Source organism: Aythya fuligula, chromosome 16 (genome assembly GCF_009819795.1).
Source record: "Aythya fuligula isolate bAytFul2 chromosome 16, bAytFul2.pri, whole genome shotgun sequence".
Taxonomy (NCBI): Eukaryota; Metazoa; Chordata; class Aves; order Anseriformes; family Anatidae; genus Aythya; species Aythya fuligula.
In genome coordinates this window covers 1357321-1377147 of record NC_045574.1, presented here as the reverse complement: position 1 = coordinate 1377147, position 19827 = coordinate 1357321, and the positions used below count along the sequence as shown (strand labels likewise).

General features: G+C 36.6%; 1 protein-coding gene across 1 annotated transcript; it reads left to right on the top strand.

Annotated features, from left to right (window-relative positions):
• The first annotated feature begins 683 nt into the window (after positions 1 to 683).
• LOC116495779 (translocating chain-associated membrane protein 1-like 1) lies at positions 684 to 17478 on the top strand. Its single transcript, XM_032198487.1, is given in 13 exon segments — positions 684 to 830; positions 6118 to 6178; positions 7695 to 7813; positions 8240 to 8364; positions 8450 to 8503; positions 9279 to 9332; positions 9334 to 9361; positions 9663 to 9733; positions 9822 to 9897; positions 9899 to 9927; positions 11446 to 11589; positions 12339 to 12499; positions 15513 to 17478. Coding segments are annotated over 13 exon segments (1104 nt in total). The 5' UTR covers positions 684 to 710; the 3' UTR covers positions 15575 to 17478.
• Positions 17479 to 19827: the final 2349 nt, after the last annotated feature.

The following is a 19827-nucleotide window of genomic DNA, read 5'->3' as shown; positions in this document are numbered from 1 at the left end:
CCCTAAAGCCAGTTGAGGCCAGGCACAACTTGATTTTCCCTTTTTCCTCTTCTGTCTGAGTCCTTACTTGTCCCTTGGCCTTCTCCCCAACTGATTTTTATTTCTGATAAATTGCTCTATTTTTCCCACTAAATTCCACATAGAACCAGCAGATACACAAATTTTTAACACCTCAGAACACTACGAATCTGTTCTCTCTCCACTTCATAGTGAGAGTGGAATAAGAAAAGGAAACGAAGGGGACTTCTCAACATCTTTTGCCTAACGAGGGGTGAAGAATCACGACTGTTGTCCAGACGGGAGGCAGCGGAGCCACTGCAGGGAAGGTTTCTGTTCCTCAGCCTCGCGAGGAGAGCCGAGCGCGCGAGGCTCCCCACAACGGCGGGAACCTCCTCAGCTCCCAGCCGCTCCCGTCCCCCACCCAAACTCCACCCACCCACGTGTGGGATTGGCAGGAGCCCTTGTCACTCATTCTGCACCCGTCTCCAGCCGCGAGCGCCCAACCGCCTCACGAAGCTTCACCCCCTTAAAAACCGCTCTTTCAAGTCGCCTAACCGTTAGCTTCCACCGCCGCCACTCATGGCTTCCTTCGTCTTGATTGGTTAAAACCAAGGAGGGGGCGGGCCCTTGGGGCTGGCTGTGTTTACCGTGTGTGGGTTGAAGGCGGTTGGGCGGGAGTTGCCGCACCCCTCAGCGGGGCCGCGGGCGCGATGGGGCTCCGCAGGAAGGGCAGGAGCCCGCCGGTGCTCAGCCCCGAGTTCGTCCTTCAGAACCACGCGGACGCCGCGTCCTACCTGGCCGTGGGCATCCTGCTGGGGCTGATGTTCGAGGTACAGGGCGGGGCGAGGCGGCCGTCGGCCGCTGAGGGAAGCGGTGACTGGTCCCGGTCCTGCTGTGGGGCAGCAGCTTTGGGGTGCCCGCCTCAGAGTCCCCTCTGCGCCTCAGCCCTGTGGCTGGGGGGCTCTGCCCCGCTCCTCTGCCCCCGTTTGCCTTTCCCCTTACCCCTGCAGGGATCGTGGTTCTTCACCCCGACGCCCAGCTCCGTGCACCTGGACCGGGCGCCCTCAGCTCCCCCTCAGTTCTCCGCTGCCTTCTCTGCCAGCTCCTATTCGCACTTTTCAACACTTGTGCTGGCTGCTCTCTTGTTTTCTTTCTCGTCCAGTTTTCTTTCACGTTTGCACCTTGATTCCTAACAGCTTCCCACAAGCTCCCTTCCACTTAATTCCGTTATGAGAAAAATGCCCCTCACACAGAGCAAAGTCACTGCATGTCTCTTTGTTGTGACTGTTTTGAACTTTTTTCCCCTCTTCAAATGCCCACGTGGTAAAACAAGTAGGAACACTATTGTAAAGAGGGTTTCAGACCACCAGTTTTTATTTTAAGTATGCTTAATCAGATGGTAATTAAAAACTACTAGTCACACTTCTGCACAGCTGCTCCCTTTATTGCTGTATTTGTCATCTTTTTCCCACTTCTGTGACAGAACTCTTCAGTGTGTGCTACTGAGTAAACACGTTACACTAGTGTGGAGTAAGGGATAAGGCTTGGTAAATAGAGGTTAAGCTGAATAGACAAATACTACGCAGAGATATTTCAACATGTTCTGCCAGTTGGATGAGATTTTAGTTCAGAACAATCTGATTTATAATTACGGTTAAATTCGGACAGAAAAGAGTTACATGCGGTTGCTCACTTTTTTGAGAAAGCAATTGTGATGTATAGATAATTCCCTTCTAAATGGGGACAAACTGATGTTGAGGTATAACGTTTTGTTATCTGTGGAGGAATATGGTATAGAAGTTTATATATGAAATGCAGAACTCAGTCTTGGGATATAAAAAAATAAATAAAAATGCTAGGAGCTTAACAACTTGGGTGATAAAGACTTTAAGAACAGAAGTAAATGCTGGCACATGGGATAATGTAAACCCTGTTCGGGATCCCAAAAGGAACTTTTTATGTATCTTGATATATGTTACTTCTAAACTGGTATTGTCCTGTGTCTTTCTACCGTTAAAACAAAAAAATTTTTTTTTTTGAGTTCAGTCTCCAAATTCCATTTGTCTTTGTGCAGGCTTTGTATATGATGCAGAGGTCGTGTTCCTGTAACTCTACAGGTATTTGGAGGGACTCTGCAACTCCCCCAGGGTCAGCATCGTTATTCTGATGAAGGTGACTTCTTTAAAGGAAGAAAGGAGAGTTAATATTAGTTACATCCAAGTATGATTAGTAAATTAATTCCTACTCAGTATAACTCTCAAAGTTCAACATTCTGCAGACTATATTCAAGGGTGGCATGTGATGTGTTTTTATACTGAGTGTTTGAATATACTTACTGTATAATTTAAACGTGCATCTACTTTTTGATGCAGAAATACTCTGTGTATTGAGATAGCTTTCAGGTGCTACGCAAGGAACAGTGGTGCTATGTAACAGGTGATAAATACTCATATTACTATAATCTATATTAAAAAACCCTATACATCCTTTCGTTCTACAACCAGATTTTTCTGTATTAGATCTGTCTCATACAGAGCAAAACTATAAATAAATACGAGAGTTATGTGAATTAAATCTATATTTCATTTGTTCACTGTGGAGGTTTTAGACCATTTTTTAATCTGTAATTCAGCCTATGCCAAACAAACAAAACTACTGATGTTCTTCCAGTATTTTTTGGTGACATTCATTATGTTTCTATATTGAGTGCTTCGTAAGTATTACTGGACTTGCTTACACAGCTGTTATTTCTATTTTCTTTTGGTCTTGATTTCCTGTCTGTATTAAAGAGAAATTATTTTTAACTTTTAAGTTTGAAGCACTGAAGGACTACATTTTTTTGTTGTCTTTTTAATCAATGCTTTTCACTGCATTTTATGCTTTCTGTGATTTCAGCTGCAGCTGTCAATAATAGATGTCCAAACCTAACCTGTGGTACCTCAGGGTTACACACTAATAAGTCAAAGAAAGTGTAAATGAGACTTCTCACAGTTGACTAACTATTGAATGATCTGCTCAGGGTTGCATAGTTCCGTGGTAAATACAGGGTTTTCTTTTCAAGATGGCTGTTGCTCATAGTTTTAAGACCATATGAAAAAACAATAAGTGTGGTAAAGTTAGAAATGAGCATTGGAATGCTATAAATTGAATTACAAGAATTTCTTTAAAGGAAACTCTTATACTTAAGACTGTTTATCCACCTTAATTGTGTTTCCCCATACCTTAACTTTGCTGATTATAATGAGGTCTAAAGATGTGTGTAAGGAGATGTGCTGTGTTTATAACATGTTGAAAAGTGGCAGTTAAAAAACAACAGGTAAAATAGTAAAGTTTTTATTTTCTCTGAGAAACTTCATAGTCTCTTACGTGCCCAATACTGTTCCTTTTCCTGAAAACAGGGTGACACTTGTCTTCTAAAGAAACCTTTATTTTAGTTCTTCTTAAGCCTCTATTATCTTTTAAGAGGAAGCTTCATGTGATTTCTTTCCTCCTCTTAGAACAATTTACATCATCCTTATATCCATGGCTGTCTTACCACAGAATACCACTTAATTAGGCTCCAGTACTTCCAGTAGAGTAGAGCATTTGTAGTGTCATGTTGTATGCTTCATAGACAAACAGACAAGCTAACCTGCTGGGCTCTTGTGAAGATGCTTACTACCCTCTTCTCCCAAAGAGCATTTAGAAAAAGAGAGAGCTTATCCATAGGAGAACTAACTTCCTGGTATGCCATTGGGATATGATCATAATACTTGAGTGGATTCCACTAAAGGAAGCATATGATTTCAGTTCTTTTTAGAATGAAATAAGATGAATTAGTGAATAAGATAAGATGAATAAGTGAATGTGTAGGGTAACAGGAATTATGTTAATGAAGTAAATATGAAGAAGGTATTTTGTAAAATGTGAAGCACAAGCTTAACGGTTAGATTTGTAAGCTATGCACCCATTTACTTTATAGATTGCTCCTTTTCTTCTCTTTGTCATTTGAGCTGCTCTGGATTCTGTAATAAGGCTTTTCTCACAGCCTGCAGTCATCCACAGTCTCAGAAGGCAGTGCAGCAGAGAGAGCCACAACCATTGACCATGTCGCTGTTCTCATTTTGGCATGTAGAATGAGAGGGAAGAGACATGGTCCCGAATTAAGGGATCTGGCAGAAGTTGCACGGTGCAGTGATAATGCCTCTCTGCAAGGAAGAGTGTTGCTGTGGGTCCTGGGTGATGACTTACTGAAAGCAAACGGTTCAGTTTTAGCTTGTTGCTGGTGACATCAGTCCCTATATAATTACCTGTGTTTTCCCTGTCTTTTCCAGGAGAATTGTCAATGGACTTGTCATGCTCTCATTCCATGCACACTTTACGCTGGTGATGCTCTCGCTGTTTGTTCTCACCACTGAGCACATGAAAGAACTTTCACAGCTGAGTAGCGCAGCATGTTAGGAAATATATCTGTGTTATAATTAGTAGGGTTTTCCCCTCCCTTTTGTTTGGCTGGGTCTGTTTTACTTTGTATAATTTTACTGTCCAGTTCAGCACATCACTACTTTTGATAGCACAAACAGACAGAGACAAGAAGCAACTGGCAGACAAGAGAAAAGCAAGATCACTCCTTTTGATGGTAGCGCTGGCTTACACAAGGTTAAATCATTTTTGGGACTTCAGTGTCTGATGGTCAATTTTGTATGCCAGAATAAATGTTTTGTTTTGTTTTGTTTTGTTTCCTTCCTTAATGAGAATTCATTTCAAAAGCACTCTTGAGGATTATGACTCCTCTACTGTTTAATTTCATGGATGCAGTGTACTGCAGTGATACGCCATTTCCCCCTTTGTTACAGAGGCTCTTTAGCATTTTTGTGCCACTTGTTTGATTTGTAGCTGGTTAAATGGATGCTTGTTTTATGTAATCCTGGATGTTTTCAGTTATACTTTGAGAAAATAGACTGTGTAACACCTGGTGAAAATAGCTTTCTTTTTTTTTTCATTTAATTCATGTTTGTGAAGATCATTTTAAGAGAAAATATAACAGGTACAAGAATGTATTCTCTTACTTCACATCATTTTTCAGATGAAGCCTGTTGCCCTTCTCTGATTTATTACCTAGATAACTGACTGCTTGCAGGTGTAAAAAAAAAAATGTTTTCATTATGGTGGTGCAGGATATAATTCCGTATTGCATTTTTTGCACCAAAAGAAGCAGTTGTTTGTTTCCCCTTCCACTTATATCTCTGTTATAGTTCATCACTTTATCAGTTAGATCAACACAGCTGTTTTTGAAGTTGTGCAAGCCAGATAATGAAATGTTTTCAGTTAACTAAGCAAACATTTACCTCTTACCACTCAGTTGTAGGATCATACAGTAATCCAGATTATAAACAGTTCCATTGCCATAGCTAAGGGCTATGTATACTGGAGGATGGAAATGGGAAGACATTATCAGGAACTGGGGATGGCTGAAAGCACTGGGTGTAGGTTTTTTTTTTTGTTTTGTTTTTGTTTTTTGTTTTTTTTTTTTTTTTTTTTTTTTTTTTTTGTTTTTTGTTTTTAATAGTCTTGCCACCAGAGGAAAAAGTAATGTAAAAGTATACCATTGGTTACTGTTGATCTTATTCCTAAGATCAATCTTTTTTTTTTTTTTTCTTGCTTGATTGACAAAAATTCATAGGTGAGTCTTACAGTTCTACTGTGATGTTTTGAATACTCAGTTTGTTTATACAGAGGCTTAGCCAGTATATCACTTTTTTGAATATCTAGCAAGGTTGCAGGGTTGTGTGAAACTTTCTATCTGGATTAATTTAGAGTCTTAACTTTTGAAATAAATAAAAGCCATTTACACTTTTAAACACTTTAAAATGTTATTTAGTAGAACAGTGAGTAATTTGATCCTTAGCTAAAAAGACATAATTCAAGTCCTGACCCTACGCAGCAAATGTTGAAGGATTTGCAACAAGGTGAACCTCTCCATTTGTAAGAGATGAATAACACTTCGGGGACCTTGCTGATTTAAATTAAAAGTGGAAGAACATTTGTTGATGGCATAATCTTCTACTTTTAGCTGTTGTATGGTCTGGTTTATTTGAAAAATCTGTTAGCTTTTTCTTGTTTCTTTTAAAATTCCAGGTCACAGCCAAGTACGTCATCATCTTTATTACTGTGCAGTACAATGTCACCTATACCATTGGTAAGATTAAATCAAATCTATTTTGTTTCTATGTAATGGAAGAGCTCAACTGTTAAAAGTTATCTTTTTTCCCTGCTCTCAAAACTTCACTTTTATAATACAAATATTTTACTGATATTTGAACAGCATCAGGTAGAAATCTCCTAAAGCAGAGACTAAAGTAAAATCCATTTGTAGATATAAAGATGTTTGTGATGTGACCTCTTCATAGCGTTTGGTGTGTATGTGTGTATATATGTGTACAATTGTGTGGTCAGGTTTTAACAGAAGATCTAGATGAGTTTTGCACCAGGAATTCTGGAGGTTTTGACTCAGGAATATATCACTAGTGAATGTCTCTTTTGAAAAATAGTGCAGACAGAAGCAGCATTTGATAGGCAATTACTTGTTCATTGATTATATCACAGGCTGTTTTCAAATATGGATATGGTACATTTCACACTTAGAATTCTGCAAATGTACTGTGTGTTAGGACCTGTGCCATTCCTGTTATGGGAAGCAGTTAATTGTTTTCTTGACACCTTCTGGCCTAGTATCCTTTAGAAAAAATGTTTGGCCATATTTCTGCTGTTTTTTATTTGTCAAAGGATAGTCTTAAGGCTAGTTAGACCAAAAAAAATTTTTTTTTTTAATTCCTCGACGTTTATGAAAAGTGGCAGCTGAAACATCCAACTCAGTGCCCTCTCTTAGACAAAAGCAGAGGATTCTAAATAGTAGATAGCCTAGCCTGAAAATCAGGATGAGTGTGGTTCTTCACCAGTTGAAGTGCAAGTTATTTCTTTTCTGTTGTCTCATAGATGTGTGAAGAAAGGTGGAGCTGTTGTAAGGGGTGTCTGTAGGCCAAAGGAGAGACATCCCTACAAAATATGCCTTCTTCAAGCCTACTGCTACTTCTACATGCTTTTTAAATTGAATTTCATATATATTTTCTCCTACACTTAAACATTGTAAATGTGAGCACTTGAAGTACTTGTGACAATAGTAATATTCTTTTTTATAGTGATTTTGTTTTTGATTTATAGGAACATATATTAGTTCTGTAAAAGTTAAAATTATTTTGCAAATATGCAGCATCTCTTTAAAAGAGAAAGAAGTTGCTTGTTATTTACCAATGTGTCAAATGACTATGGATACTATCCTCACTATATTAGTTTTTTTTCTACGTGTAGTCATGAGTCTTAAAATCGAATCTGTTTGGTTCTCTACCAAAATGTTAGACCTTGTAAGATGTTTTGTTTGTTTGTTTGATGGTCTGATGAAGAGAAAGGATTGAGGCTATGGCTCAGTGTCTGCTGCTCTCAATAGTTCATTCCTGGTTTATAATTATATCACTATATTGAAGGAAAAGAGGATGTAGGTTATTTGAATCAGGCTTAAAAGTAATTTTCAAAAACCAGAAAATAACTGTCTCTTGTATCGTTTACTGTAACTTCCAAGAACAGTGGTCGCTGCTGCCTTATCTTGGTTGCAGAGTATTTCTTCAAAGAATGTAAAAAATACACTTTTTCTTTTCCAGATGACAAGAGTGAGCATGTTAATTTTTATGAATATGGTCCTAAAGACATTGCTACAATCTTCTTCTACATGCTCATAGCTATTATTCTGCATGCTGTAATCCAGGACTACATATTAGATGTAAGTTCATTACTGGTGCGTAGTTCCCTGTTTTAAATGTTATTTTTAGCCATCACTTGCTAACAATTTTCCTATTTTTCTGTCTATTGTTAAATGGTTGTGGAATATCTTCATGTGTAGATCATTTGAACCACAGAAGCTCAAATGATTTCTGTGTGCAAATAGATTAGAAACATTTATCAATATGATTATAGGGAAAAAAAATTTGAACATATCTCAACATCTTCTGTGTGAACTTCACTTTAGTGGCAAATCTTAGTAAAGCAAATTGGTGTATAAAGCACAGATTAAGGTTTTGAATAGTGGGAGCTATGCATTTTGATTAAGAATGGAGATTTGGGAATTAAGAAATTAAGAGGGACACTAACTCCAAAATAGTTGTTTGTCTTAGAAATTAAATTGTATTGTTCATCTTTTTGTTTCTAGAAAATTAATAGACGTCTGCATTTGTCAAACACAAAACACAGCAAATTCAATGAGTCAGGACAGCTAGCATTTTTCTACTTATTTTCATTTGTATGGGGAGCCAGTATTTTGAATGCAGTAAGTAAGTCACTCTATTTGCTATTTTATTAAAAAAAAAATAGACTTGAAGGATAAGAAGTCCTTAAATCAATGGCCTTTATCTTTAGGAAGAACTCACGGTGAACCCAACTTACTGTGGAAAGATTATCCCCATTCTCGTATGCTGTAAGTATTCTATTTCAGTTGGAAAACCTGGTGCTTCTACTTACTGGATATTTCCCTGCCCAAAATTTTTAGGGACTGCTGTTAAGGTTAGTGACATTGGTACTTGATAAGAATGACAATTAAGTGAAAATCCTTTCTTTTGTTTGAAAATTGATGGCTGTTTTATCCAAAGGTAATTTGTGATAATTTAAAAATCTAAAAGATACTTGCATGTCTTTTACCTTTACCTTTAAATTAACTGTGGTTGCTGACAAGGTGAAACTCTTTGCAAAATGGGACCTATAATAGGACTGATGAACTGTTTCTACACTCAAGATATGTATATTTGTGGGTGGGTTAATAGACAGGACTTAGAGCTTAATTGATTTTGATTACTATTAAGATGACTTACAGAACTCATTGTGTGGCCTTTTTTTCTTTTTCATCTCATCTGTTTCCTGGCAGGTGGTGGTAGAAATGAAGGGAGATCATACTAATTTTTAAGAAGTGAGTTTTTATTGCTCACATGATACATTGTTTCTGGTTTTTAGGGTCTTTTTTTCTTTCTTACTGTCTTAAAAGGTGATTGAGAACTTGCTATCAAGAAGCTTATGAACGCTAATTCAAAAAAAACTGTCATCACAGGTTTGTTTTGTATTTGCAGTTCCATGATTTGGGAATCATAAAGTATAATGAGTCAGAATGACGTATTTTAAGATAATGAAATAAATTTATCTCATTTTAAAAGATGGTGAGTTTTCAAGCTTTCGTTTTCTTCATCTGAATTATTGTTTAGTTTTCAGGTAAAATTCTTCTATATTTGCCAGATAGCCTATTGGCTTCATGCACTGTCGAACTATACTCCAGAAGATCCGAAAGGTATGGAGAGAACTCATCAGTACAGTTAATTAAATACATATTCATTTCAAATTATTCATATGATATTTGTTTATATTGCTTGTATTTGTATATGCAGTTATTTAGATACCATTTATGTATTTTATTTTCTTGCATTCCTAGGTAACTTGTACAGGCATTCTGTAGTTTCACATTCAGGTGTTCTTTCCAGACACTTGCACAGTAGTATGAAAAATAGTCAAACTTAATGAATGATGTGCTTTTTTCTTTGGATAATATAGTGAAACCATAACAGCACTTAATATAATTTCTCCAATTTTAGGAAGATATTCCAAGGCAGCTATGTTATATTTGCCTTTACATTGCTCATATCTCTGGTGCCTATATATTAAAGTAAGTATTTACATGTTCATTTTCAATCAGTGTATCTATTTTCTTCATACTTAATTTAAAAAAATATATAACTTTTCTGGTTTTACAGTTTGCAGGCGTTTGGGCTAATTCTGATGGTACCTCACTATTTAGTGGAACTCATTTTTCATGCTTCACGTCTTTTCTTACTTCAGTGATGAAAACAAGCAAAAAGGGTAAATCTTTCATGTATTAATTAAAATTCAGAAATTTTATACTAATTGTATATAAGTGGATTTCAATGTATGTAAAAGTACGTAGGTAAGAAGTCTTTTGTTCTATGTGTAATGTTACCTGCTTTGAATTCCAAAAGAAGTCATCATAATTGCATAGACATTAGAAGCAAATTACATGTATACCACCTCATAATCATCGTCGTAGGAGTTTGCTTGAGCTTTTCGTTAAAGTCCCATATGAGATATATATTGGCTTCTGCTTCTATATGATGCCAGTTTACTTACTTATGTGTCCATAAATACTTGTATGTAGGGATGACTTTATCAATTCTTTTAATAAAAGCAACATTCCCTGTAAATTCTTGCAGGTCTCTCTCCTTTATAGTTAAGGTGCAGAAGGGAAGTAACTGTACAACATGGGAGGTGATGTCTAAAAATGTGTAGCTGATAAGGTGTGTGTGTATATATATATATATATATATATATATATATATCTTGAGTAAGGTTCTTAACTATTCTGAGAATAATGGGTATGAAAGTAATGAATTTGAGAAAGAAATGAGATGTAGAACAGAGATATGTAACAGAAGCATGCTAAGAAGGATAGGGTATGTTTTGCCATTTGAATGCAAAGAATTTTGGAGGTTCCAACTTGAAAAAAAAAAAACAAAACACAAAAACAAATAACATTGTTCCATTTATGTGTTCTTGCTTCATATTCGTCCATTTTCTGACCAGTTTATTATCATAAACACCTTGCTTTCTTTCATGCAATCAATTATGTATAAGCAGACTCCTTTGAGGTAGTGTAGTGCTGCTTCCCTTTCTGGTCTTCTCACCAGATGCATTCAAGTCATTCCTTAAAACCAGCATTTTAAATAGGTGTGCTGAATGTTCTTTTCAGAAAATCTGTGTTTATGAATGCATATAGGGGACGTGGGAGAGGTGATTTTTCATTTGTATATCCTATTTAATTGTGAGTTTTTTGGAGGTAGGAGGTTACCTGCTTTTCATTATATAACATCCAAAAGCATAAAGGCTAAACATACTGATTAAGAGAAAAATCTTTTCCTGTCTTATAATCCTAATGATTAAATAAGCAACTATGCCCCCTCCTCCCCCCCGATAGTGCCTTTTTAATCCATTTAATTCATCAGTCATTTGATATTAAGTATTTTTCCAAATAAATCTTTATCTTATGGCAGTAATAATACTGATTTTTATACATTTATTTTTATCTTTTTAATGGCACTCTGTTACTCGGGATTCTTCTCTCACATCCTAGAGCAAAAAGTTGCCCCCCTATTCCACAGTGAAAGCTCATTTTCTGTATTTAACACCTTGAAGCAGTACTGAATGTTTTGCACGTCAGTTTTTCTGTAATTATTGGGCCTTTCTGTAGGCTTTTTCTGTAGTTACTGAGAGGAGCTTAATGAAAAGCTCTTTGTATGTTTGAGTTTATTGAAAAGAAATGGGTTAAACAGAGAAAGCACATTAATTTCATTATTTTGTTTTCAGATTTACCATCTGGGCTTTACTTTTCGTAATGGTGCGTCTTCTGACCCTAACTTTATTCGTCCTCACGTTTGGATTTGGTCTGGCCAAAGTAGAGAATCCAGGTTTTTCCATAGCAGATGGAAACTTCAATGTACTCAGTGTGAGGTATAACAAGGCTAGTAGACATCAATTAATGCTTGTATAATGTGACATTTCAAAATATCTTTTATTAAAACAGTCCAAGAGGACAGTGTGTTTTGAAGAAATTCCCTGTTTGACACCTTTCCTTTATATTATTTAAGGAAAAGGGAATTTTGTGCTCTATCTTTTTTTTTTCATAGTAGTAGTAGAACAGGATATGTGTGAAAGAAGAAAGGGGTGTCTTCTTTTTTAACTGAATTGTTTATTTATTTCTCCTATGAATATTGTGGACATAGTATCATTTGGAAATAATAATACCCATATTTAAAAAATATTTTTGTATGTGTTCGTTTTGAAATTTTATTACTTTTCCATCATGAACTCATCACTTTAATGCTCACCTTATAAATCAATGCTTGCAATCTAGTATGTGGGAGGGATTTTTAATCTCTACGATTTTTCATTCATAGATTGAAGCCCTTTCTGGCAAGCAGTCACACATTCTCCTATTGGCTGTTGAAAGCTATGGTCATAGCTCCTTGATAAACATGATTGCTGATATCAGTATGCTTTCATACAGTGCTCATTCATTTCGTGTGTGATGCACTTTATCTTGAGTAAAGCCTTCTGATAGATCTGTTTTCTGTGGCATGGAGATTTAAATTGTTTTAATAGTAGACTTCTGGGGAAAAAAAATAAGGACAGATTTATAGTCTGTTAATGAATAACCAAACCTTTTATCTAACTGTCCCTAAAATCCTAAATTTCATTAGGATTAGCTGCCTGGGTGCTGTTTGTTTAACGCAGGCCTGGATGATGTGGAAATTTATAAATTTTCAGCTGAAGAAATGGAGAGAGCATATTAAGAAGCAAATTCCAAAGAAGAAAATAACAAACACAAAGAACAAACTGACAAAAAAGGAACTAAGCAGAGGTCAGTGGCATAACATTTTAAGTTCTTTCTAGACCAAATGGTTTGATACAAGATGCATCATCATCTTTTCATAAAGAGTAAAAGCATCTATCTCTTGATGTGTAGAGAATATACACAACATGATAACTTCTTCAGGAGTTAGGACATATTCTGTAATTGTCAACAGGACAGCACTCAGAGTGCTGCCTATGTTTAGTGCTAACCTTGGGTGATCTTCATGGTTAGTGTTATTCATTGAAGACTATTTTAATCTAAATGCAAGGAACAGTTCATGAAATGGGGCTTAATGTTTATTTTTTTTATCTTTAAAGTCTTTCCAATGCTTCAAAAATTGTTTAACTTAATGAGAAGAGTATCGTCTGAAATCCCTACTATATCTTATATATTCTATTAATTTCAGATCATTAAAATTTAATTTGTTCACGTGTTCTTCTATGTAGAGATGTATTATGTAAAGAACATCAAACCCACCAAAAAGGAACTCCAAAGGAACATCCCTGACATCCTAACTGGCAAAGGACAAATGGAAAAAGTCTTTTAATAAATGACATTATATGACTTTCAAATCCCTGTATTATATCAATAAAGTGTTACGAAGATTGTGAAATTTCATACCGTTTATACGTTACTTAGTTCCATCTGTACTGTTACACCTTTTCTTCGTTCCATGGCCTGAACTTCTTAAGCTAGTGACAGAGAAAGCTGTTAAGTGTGAAGTGGCAAGCTGTCTAGGATAGCACCTTCCTTACTGGTGGAAGAATGCTGTATAAAGAAAAAATCTGAAGGAATCACTAAGATTGGTACAAGAAATAATGGAAAAAAAAAAGATACCTGTTAAACTAAGGCATCATAGAAGAGATGTTGATTAATACTTATTAGTAATTACTCAAAATATAAGAATAGTCAATTGTCTAAATAATGACAATAATCAATTGTCACTCTAGACAGAGCTTATCAGTAGGCCCCAACAAGTTTCTATACTGATGTATTCATAAACAAATTGGTGAAGTAACAAAACCTACCAATGAGACAAAACTTCAGATGCCTGACAGGAGAGCGTTGTGGAGTGATCTTGCAAACATGGAGAATGGTTTGCCTTTTTTTTTTTTTTTTTTTTTTTTTTTTTTCTTTTTAACAAGAACGAAAACCTAAATTCATAATCTACAATGCATTTCCTAAACTAAGCTACTCAAAGTAATGCATATTATGGAGGGAGGGAAAATGAAATATAATCTATGTATACACAACAATAGACTTCAGAGTGGCATTAATGTCTCATGAAAGATCTTCATAATCCTTTTGTCAATGATTTGTTGCAGTCAACACCTTACAATGATCTAAATGCAGCTTAGACTTCAGGAAGTTGCCAAAGATCCCCTGGAATCTGAGATGTTATGTTGGTAGGGCTGCCCTTTATTTGCCGTATTTTTAATATTCGTCTTGAAACATCTGCTACTGCTCACTGCTGCAGATAGGAGACTAGACTTAAAAGCAAATTCTGTCTGATTTCCTATTCTTAGTAACTTCATACAGCCAATGACTCATTGAGGCGCACCTGGGGGACAAAGCAGTCATTGGTCCCAGCCAGCATGGGTTTGTGAAGGGTAGGTCCTGCCTAACTAACCTGATTTCCTTTTATGATAAGATCACCCGTATGGTGGACCAAGGGAAACCAGCTGATGTGATTTTTTTGGACTTCAGCAAGGCTTTTGACACGGTTTCCCATAGGATCCTACTGGACAAAATGTCCACCATACAGCTAAATAAAAACATCATACGATGGGTGAGCAATTGGCTAACGGGCAGGGCCCAAAGGGTTATGGTAAATGGGGCTGCGTCAGGCTGGCGGGCGGTCACCAGTGGGGTCCCTCAAGGCTCCATTTTAGGACCGGTACTTTTCAATATTTTTATAAATGATCTGGATGTAGGAATAGAGGGTATTTTGAGCAAGTTTGCTGATGACACCAAACTTGGAGGAGTTGTGGACTCAAATGAGGGCGTAAAGGCCTTGCAGAGGGATCTGGACAGGTTGGAGAGCTGGGCGATCACCAACCGCATGAAGTTCAATAAGAGCAAGTGCCGGGTCCTGCACCTGGGACGGGGAAACCCTGGCTGCATGTACAGACTGGGCGATGAGACGCTGGAGAGCAGCCTAGAAGAGAGGGATCTGGGGGTCGTGGTAGACAGCAAGTTGAATATGAGCCAGCAGTGTGCCCTGGCAGCCAGGAGGGCCAATCGTATCCTGGGGTGCATCAAGAACGGCATCGCTAGTAGGTCAAGGGAGGTGATTGTCCCGCTCTACTCTGCGCTGGTGCGGCCTCACCTCGAGTACTGTGTGCAGTTCTGGGCACCACAGTATAAAAAGGACATGAAACTGTTGGAAAGTGTCCAGAGGAGGGCTACGAAGATGGTGAAAGGCCTTGAGGGGAAGACGTACGAGGAACGGCTGAGGTCACTGGGCCTGTTCAGCCTGGAGAAGAGGAGGCTGAGGGGAGACCTCATCGCAGTCTACAACTTCCTCGTAAGGGGTTGTCAAGAAGCAGGAGACCTTTTCTCCATTAACACTAGTGACAGGACCCGCGGGAACGGGGTTAAGCTGAGGCAGGGGAAATTTAGGCTGGACGTCAGGAGGGGGTTCTTCACAGAGAGGGTGGTTGCACACTGGAACAGGCTCCCCAGGGAAGTGGTCACTGCACCGAGCCTGTCTGAATTTAAGAAGAGATTGGACTGTGAACTTAGGCACATGGTCTGAACTTTTGGGTAGACCCGTGCGGTGTCGAGAGTTGGACTTGATGATCCTTAAGGGTCCCTTCCAACTCAGGATATTCTATGATTCTATGATTCTATGATTCTATGAAAGTTCTTAAACATGTTAGGTACCTAACTTGAAGTTAATTTCAACTGGAACAAATACTTGATTTTCTTCCCCTGGTCTAATTGCTGTGTTTTTCATGTGAGAACAAGTTGTATTTCTACTTACTGTATTTTAATTTTTCTTTATTTAAAATTACAGCTAACATCATCAATGGAGCAGCTAAGCTAGAAGATGGAGCATCACCAAGAATAAGAAAATGAAAAACAGTACATGTATGAGATACAAGCTAGTATCAGAAGACAATGTTTGACAGAATGCTGAGTTAAAGAATTGATCCTGCAAAGCTATAATTTGGATGTCTCATTATTTAAATGGACACTATCAGGTTATATTTTTACAATATTTTTATTAATAACCCTAACTTTATGATAGGATCCTCTTTGATCTAGTTTATCCCAGTAGTCATATTTAAACTCGCTTATCTCTAACAATAAAAATGGACAGATCAATTGTAACTTCCGGTTCTGTGATCAGAAATTAGTACATTTCTGTAATATTTTTATTACATATATTTCAGGAGGCTGTCTAAATCTTAGTTGTTTGGTTTTATGTTTTTATACAATCTAAAGTCTGTACCAGAAGGTTCTTACCATATTTGTTTACCCCGTGTCTCCCTGAGAGTTATTTTCTTTGTTGCACTCCTCTTATATGGAGTAAGAGGAGTATCTAGAAGCTATATTGCAAAAATATACAGAAAAATGCAAAAATGCTTTATAACTAATTTCCATTCGAAGATTACAGATTTAGAGTGCAAATTCTGACAGGACATTGCTAATCTTGCAGTATAAAGATGTGGACTATCTTTAGTAAAGATGCAAATTGTGTCCCTTGGCATAAATGGTAGATTGCCTGTTGGATTTCTGTTGTGGATTATACCCTCTTGTAATAGGAGGGCAAAAGGAGGTGGAAATAAAAAGTAGCCAGTTAATATCTGTTGTATTTTAGCCCTTTGGAAGTTTTGTCTTTCATTTTAAAATATTTCTAAAAAGTTAGTATTTTACACTTGCAATCACATGCCAATTTTTTTCCTCAACTGTTTTATTTTCCTTTAATTTGTAACAGCTGCTTCTTAAACTTGAGTCTAATATTCTTCAGGGAGGCATTCAAACAGTATTGCAATGAATGCTATACTAAGCATAACCTAAAGGCCTTTTTTTTTTCTTTGTCTCTGGATAATAATTTATTTTAGTCTCTGACTCAAGTTTTTTTGTTTGTGAAGGTATTAATTTGCTCCTTATGTGAACACTTTATTTAGATGTTATTTTAATATTAATATGCTTATATTAAAATGAATTATTTAACTATAGAGAGATTAATGGTATTTTTGTAAATAACTCTCTTAGGTCTGATGTTGATATCTTGATGTTGGATAAGTTTCAGGAACACACTTTCTTATTTGCCATAACCTTCTGTGTGACTAAATTGTAGGAATATTACATAATTCACATAAACCTATACATTTCTACTAAAAGTGTGTACTATGGAACTAGACTACATTTGTTGATACTTTTAATGGACTTAAGTACTACTGAATGCCTTGTTCAGTGAAAGTACCACCTCTTGAGCAGTTTGAATGAGATTTGCCTAGCCTTCAAGTATTTCTCAGCACGCTGCTCAAAAGGCAGTGTTTAAAGTATACTGCAACTGCAAGCCTGAAGTTCTTGTCGATTTCAGTGTGTTTATACCTAAGTTAGCAAACTTTCAGACTGAATCCAGAGGAGGTGTAGGTTCCAGTATCCATTTCTAGGCACATGAAACTAGATAACTTGGAACATTGAAGACCTTTTTGGCAAGTGTTACCAGAAAGTATGTTACTAATACTACCACTTGAATAAACTGATAACACTTTTGAATGTTCTTAATCCACTCACAACACTCATGATGGCCATATATATATATATATTAAAGACTGTAATTTTTTTATTTGAAGTATTGTTGTAGAAATACTAGTGCGAAGTCTCAGACGGGATTTTCAGAAGTCTTAGAAACACAGGTCCTAAGTGCCATGAAACAGACAAGTCAGCCTATGCTTAAGGTCTAGGCTAAAGACTATGCAATATGTTGGGGTATGTGTTGGGGGGTTGTTTGTTGTTGTTGTTTTTTTTAACAGCTTTATCAGCATGCTTTTTTTTTTTTCCTCCAGAGAACTATGAATGTCACAGAGTAACAATCAAATTAGATGTTGACTTGTTCCTGTTTCAGCTGTGTAGCCTTTGCTGAAGTTGCATGAAATCCGTTAGCACAGATGTTGAGGCATGTTCCCTAGTGGTGTGATGTTATAATAAATGATCCTGTTAAGTATTTTTAACATTTAAGGCATTAATTTATGTGAATCTTAAGACTTCCAGAGCAATTGTATGTAGTATTTTCTAACAATCTAATTGTAAACTTTATAGGGTAGAAGTGCTCTGCATAGTCACGTGTGTGCACATCAAAACGTAAAATACTACCATTCACCTGCTTTGGAAAACCAAAATTATATTCTTTTACTTCTAACTTTCCTTTCCTCTCAGTGAGTATCTAAGATTATTTTATTTTTATTTTGTTTTAAAGATAAAACAGCATCTTTTAGTGCAGAAAATCTTACATTACGAATTTGCATTTCTGGTTTTGAACAGTATGATAGGAATGAACAGATTTTCTTTTCAATTTTTTTCCCCAAAATCAAGACAAATTCTTAAGCTGATATATTTTGCATCCTCTTCTTTCAAAGGTTCTGAGTTGACCACCTGAAGCAGAATAGTTTGAAGGCTGTATAGTGGCATAGGGATTTGGATGAGGTGTTACTGTTGCCTGCTCCTGTTTAAAAGCCTACTAAAAACTAATTATTCTAAGTTCTAAACATAGAGGATGTTGTCTTGGAGCTAGAGTTAGCAAATTCTGCAAACAATGAGAATTTCTAAATGCTCAGTAACTATGCAAATTGTTTCATTATGTTGTAGATAAGTGAACTGGGATGACGAAAGCAATGTTTCATCTGTATTTGTTTCTTAGTATTAAAATGGGTTGCTACATCTACTTAAATTGAAAGCATACTTGTACTGCCTTTCTTAAACTATCTGAATGTTGACTTTCACCACAGAAAGTTCTAGCAGTTAGAGAAATGGGTGGAAGAGCACTGATATATTGTAAAGTATTAAATTTTAGGTGTTTAGCTTTAAGTGTCAGTAGCTGGCAGTCACTTTATGAACTTACTGACCAGAAACAACAGAGTAATGTTTACAAACAATATCATTCTAACACTTCTATTTGATGCTGTTACAATTATCTCCTAAAATGTAGAGTTACTCTACCTTGAAACCAACAGTGTACTGTGGGTTATATTGAATGTGTGTCTGTCTGATTGCAACAAATACACGGGCTTGTTTTTAATTCTACTTAAGCTGTATTTTCATTTCAGTTAATTTGTCTGTGTTTTTTTTTTTTTTTCTGGGTAACCAAATAGAGTGTTGAAATGTGTGGTTTTTAATGCAATGTGAATACCTGAATTCAGGTAAAAATAAAATCATTAAGATTGGAAAAGACCTCCAAGATCATCTGGTCCAACCACCCCCTACCACCAATGTCACCCACTAAATCAGGTCCCCAAGCACCACGTTCAGCCTTCCCTTGAACACCCCCAGGGACAGTGACTCCACCACCTCCCTGGGCAACCCATTCCAATGCCTGACTGCTCTTTCTGAGAAGAAATTTCTCCTAATTTCCAACCTAAACCTCCTCTGGTGCAACTTGAGGCCATTCCCTCTAGTCCTATCACTAGTTACCTGTGAGAAGAGGTTGACCCCCAGCTCCCCACACCTTCCTTTTATAATTTCATCAGTTATTGTCTAAGCTAAAATTATACTTTAGTGAGAGCTTGCTTAAAAAACAAACAAACAAACAAAAAACACAATTACATTAATACTGCAGTGTGTGTTACACATAGGGTTTTGGTTTTTATTTAATGTGAAATCCATAATGCGTAGAACAAAAACTGTTTTCAACATACGTTTGCTTCTGATTCATCACTTGATAAGATACTGATGAGGAGAATTTTCTCCATTTAAAAAGAAAAATTCTCTAAAGCTGTGTTACTGGTGCATCTCGTTTTACACTGGAGTTTTTTTTTTTTTTTTTTTTTTTTGGTTTTGTTTTTTTTTTTTGTTAAATCATCCTTTAAAATTACATTAATCAGTTAATTTTGGTAGTCTGGTCAGTTAAGCAGATCAGCCATGCAAAATGAATTGGTAGTCTAGAAAGAGGGGTATATATGTAGTCTGGATTTATTAAAAATAAATTAAAAACAGTACCCCCAAGTATACTGCAGTTTTTCAACATCTTTAACCATTTCTTAACAGTGTTGTTTTTCTTTGATTGTTATTCAGTGCCAGAAGAGCTTTTCTCTTCCAGCTATGCTAATTAAAATTTCTTGGACAGTGTATATTCTCTCCAACTTTAGACAAGCATTCTGCAA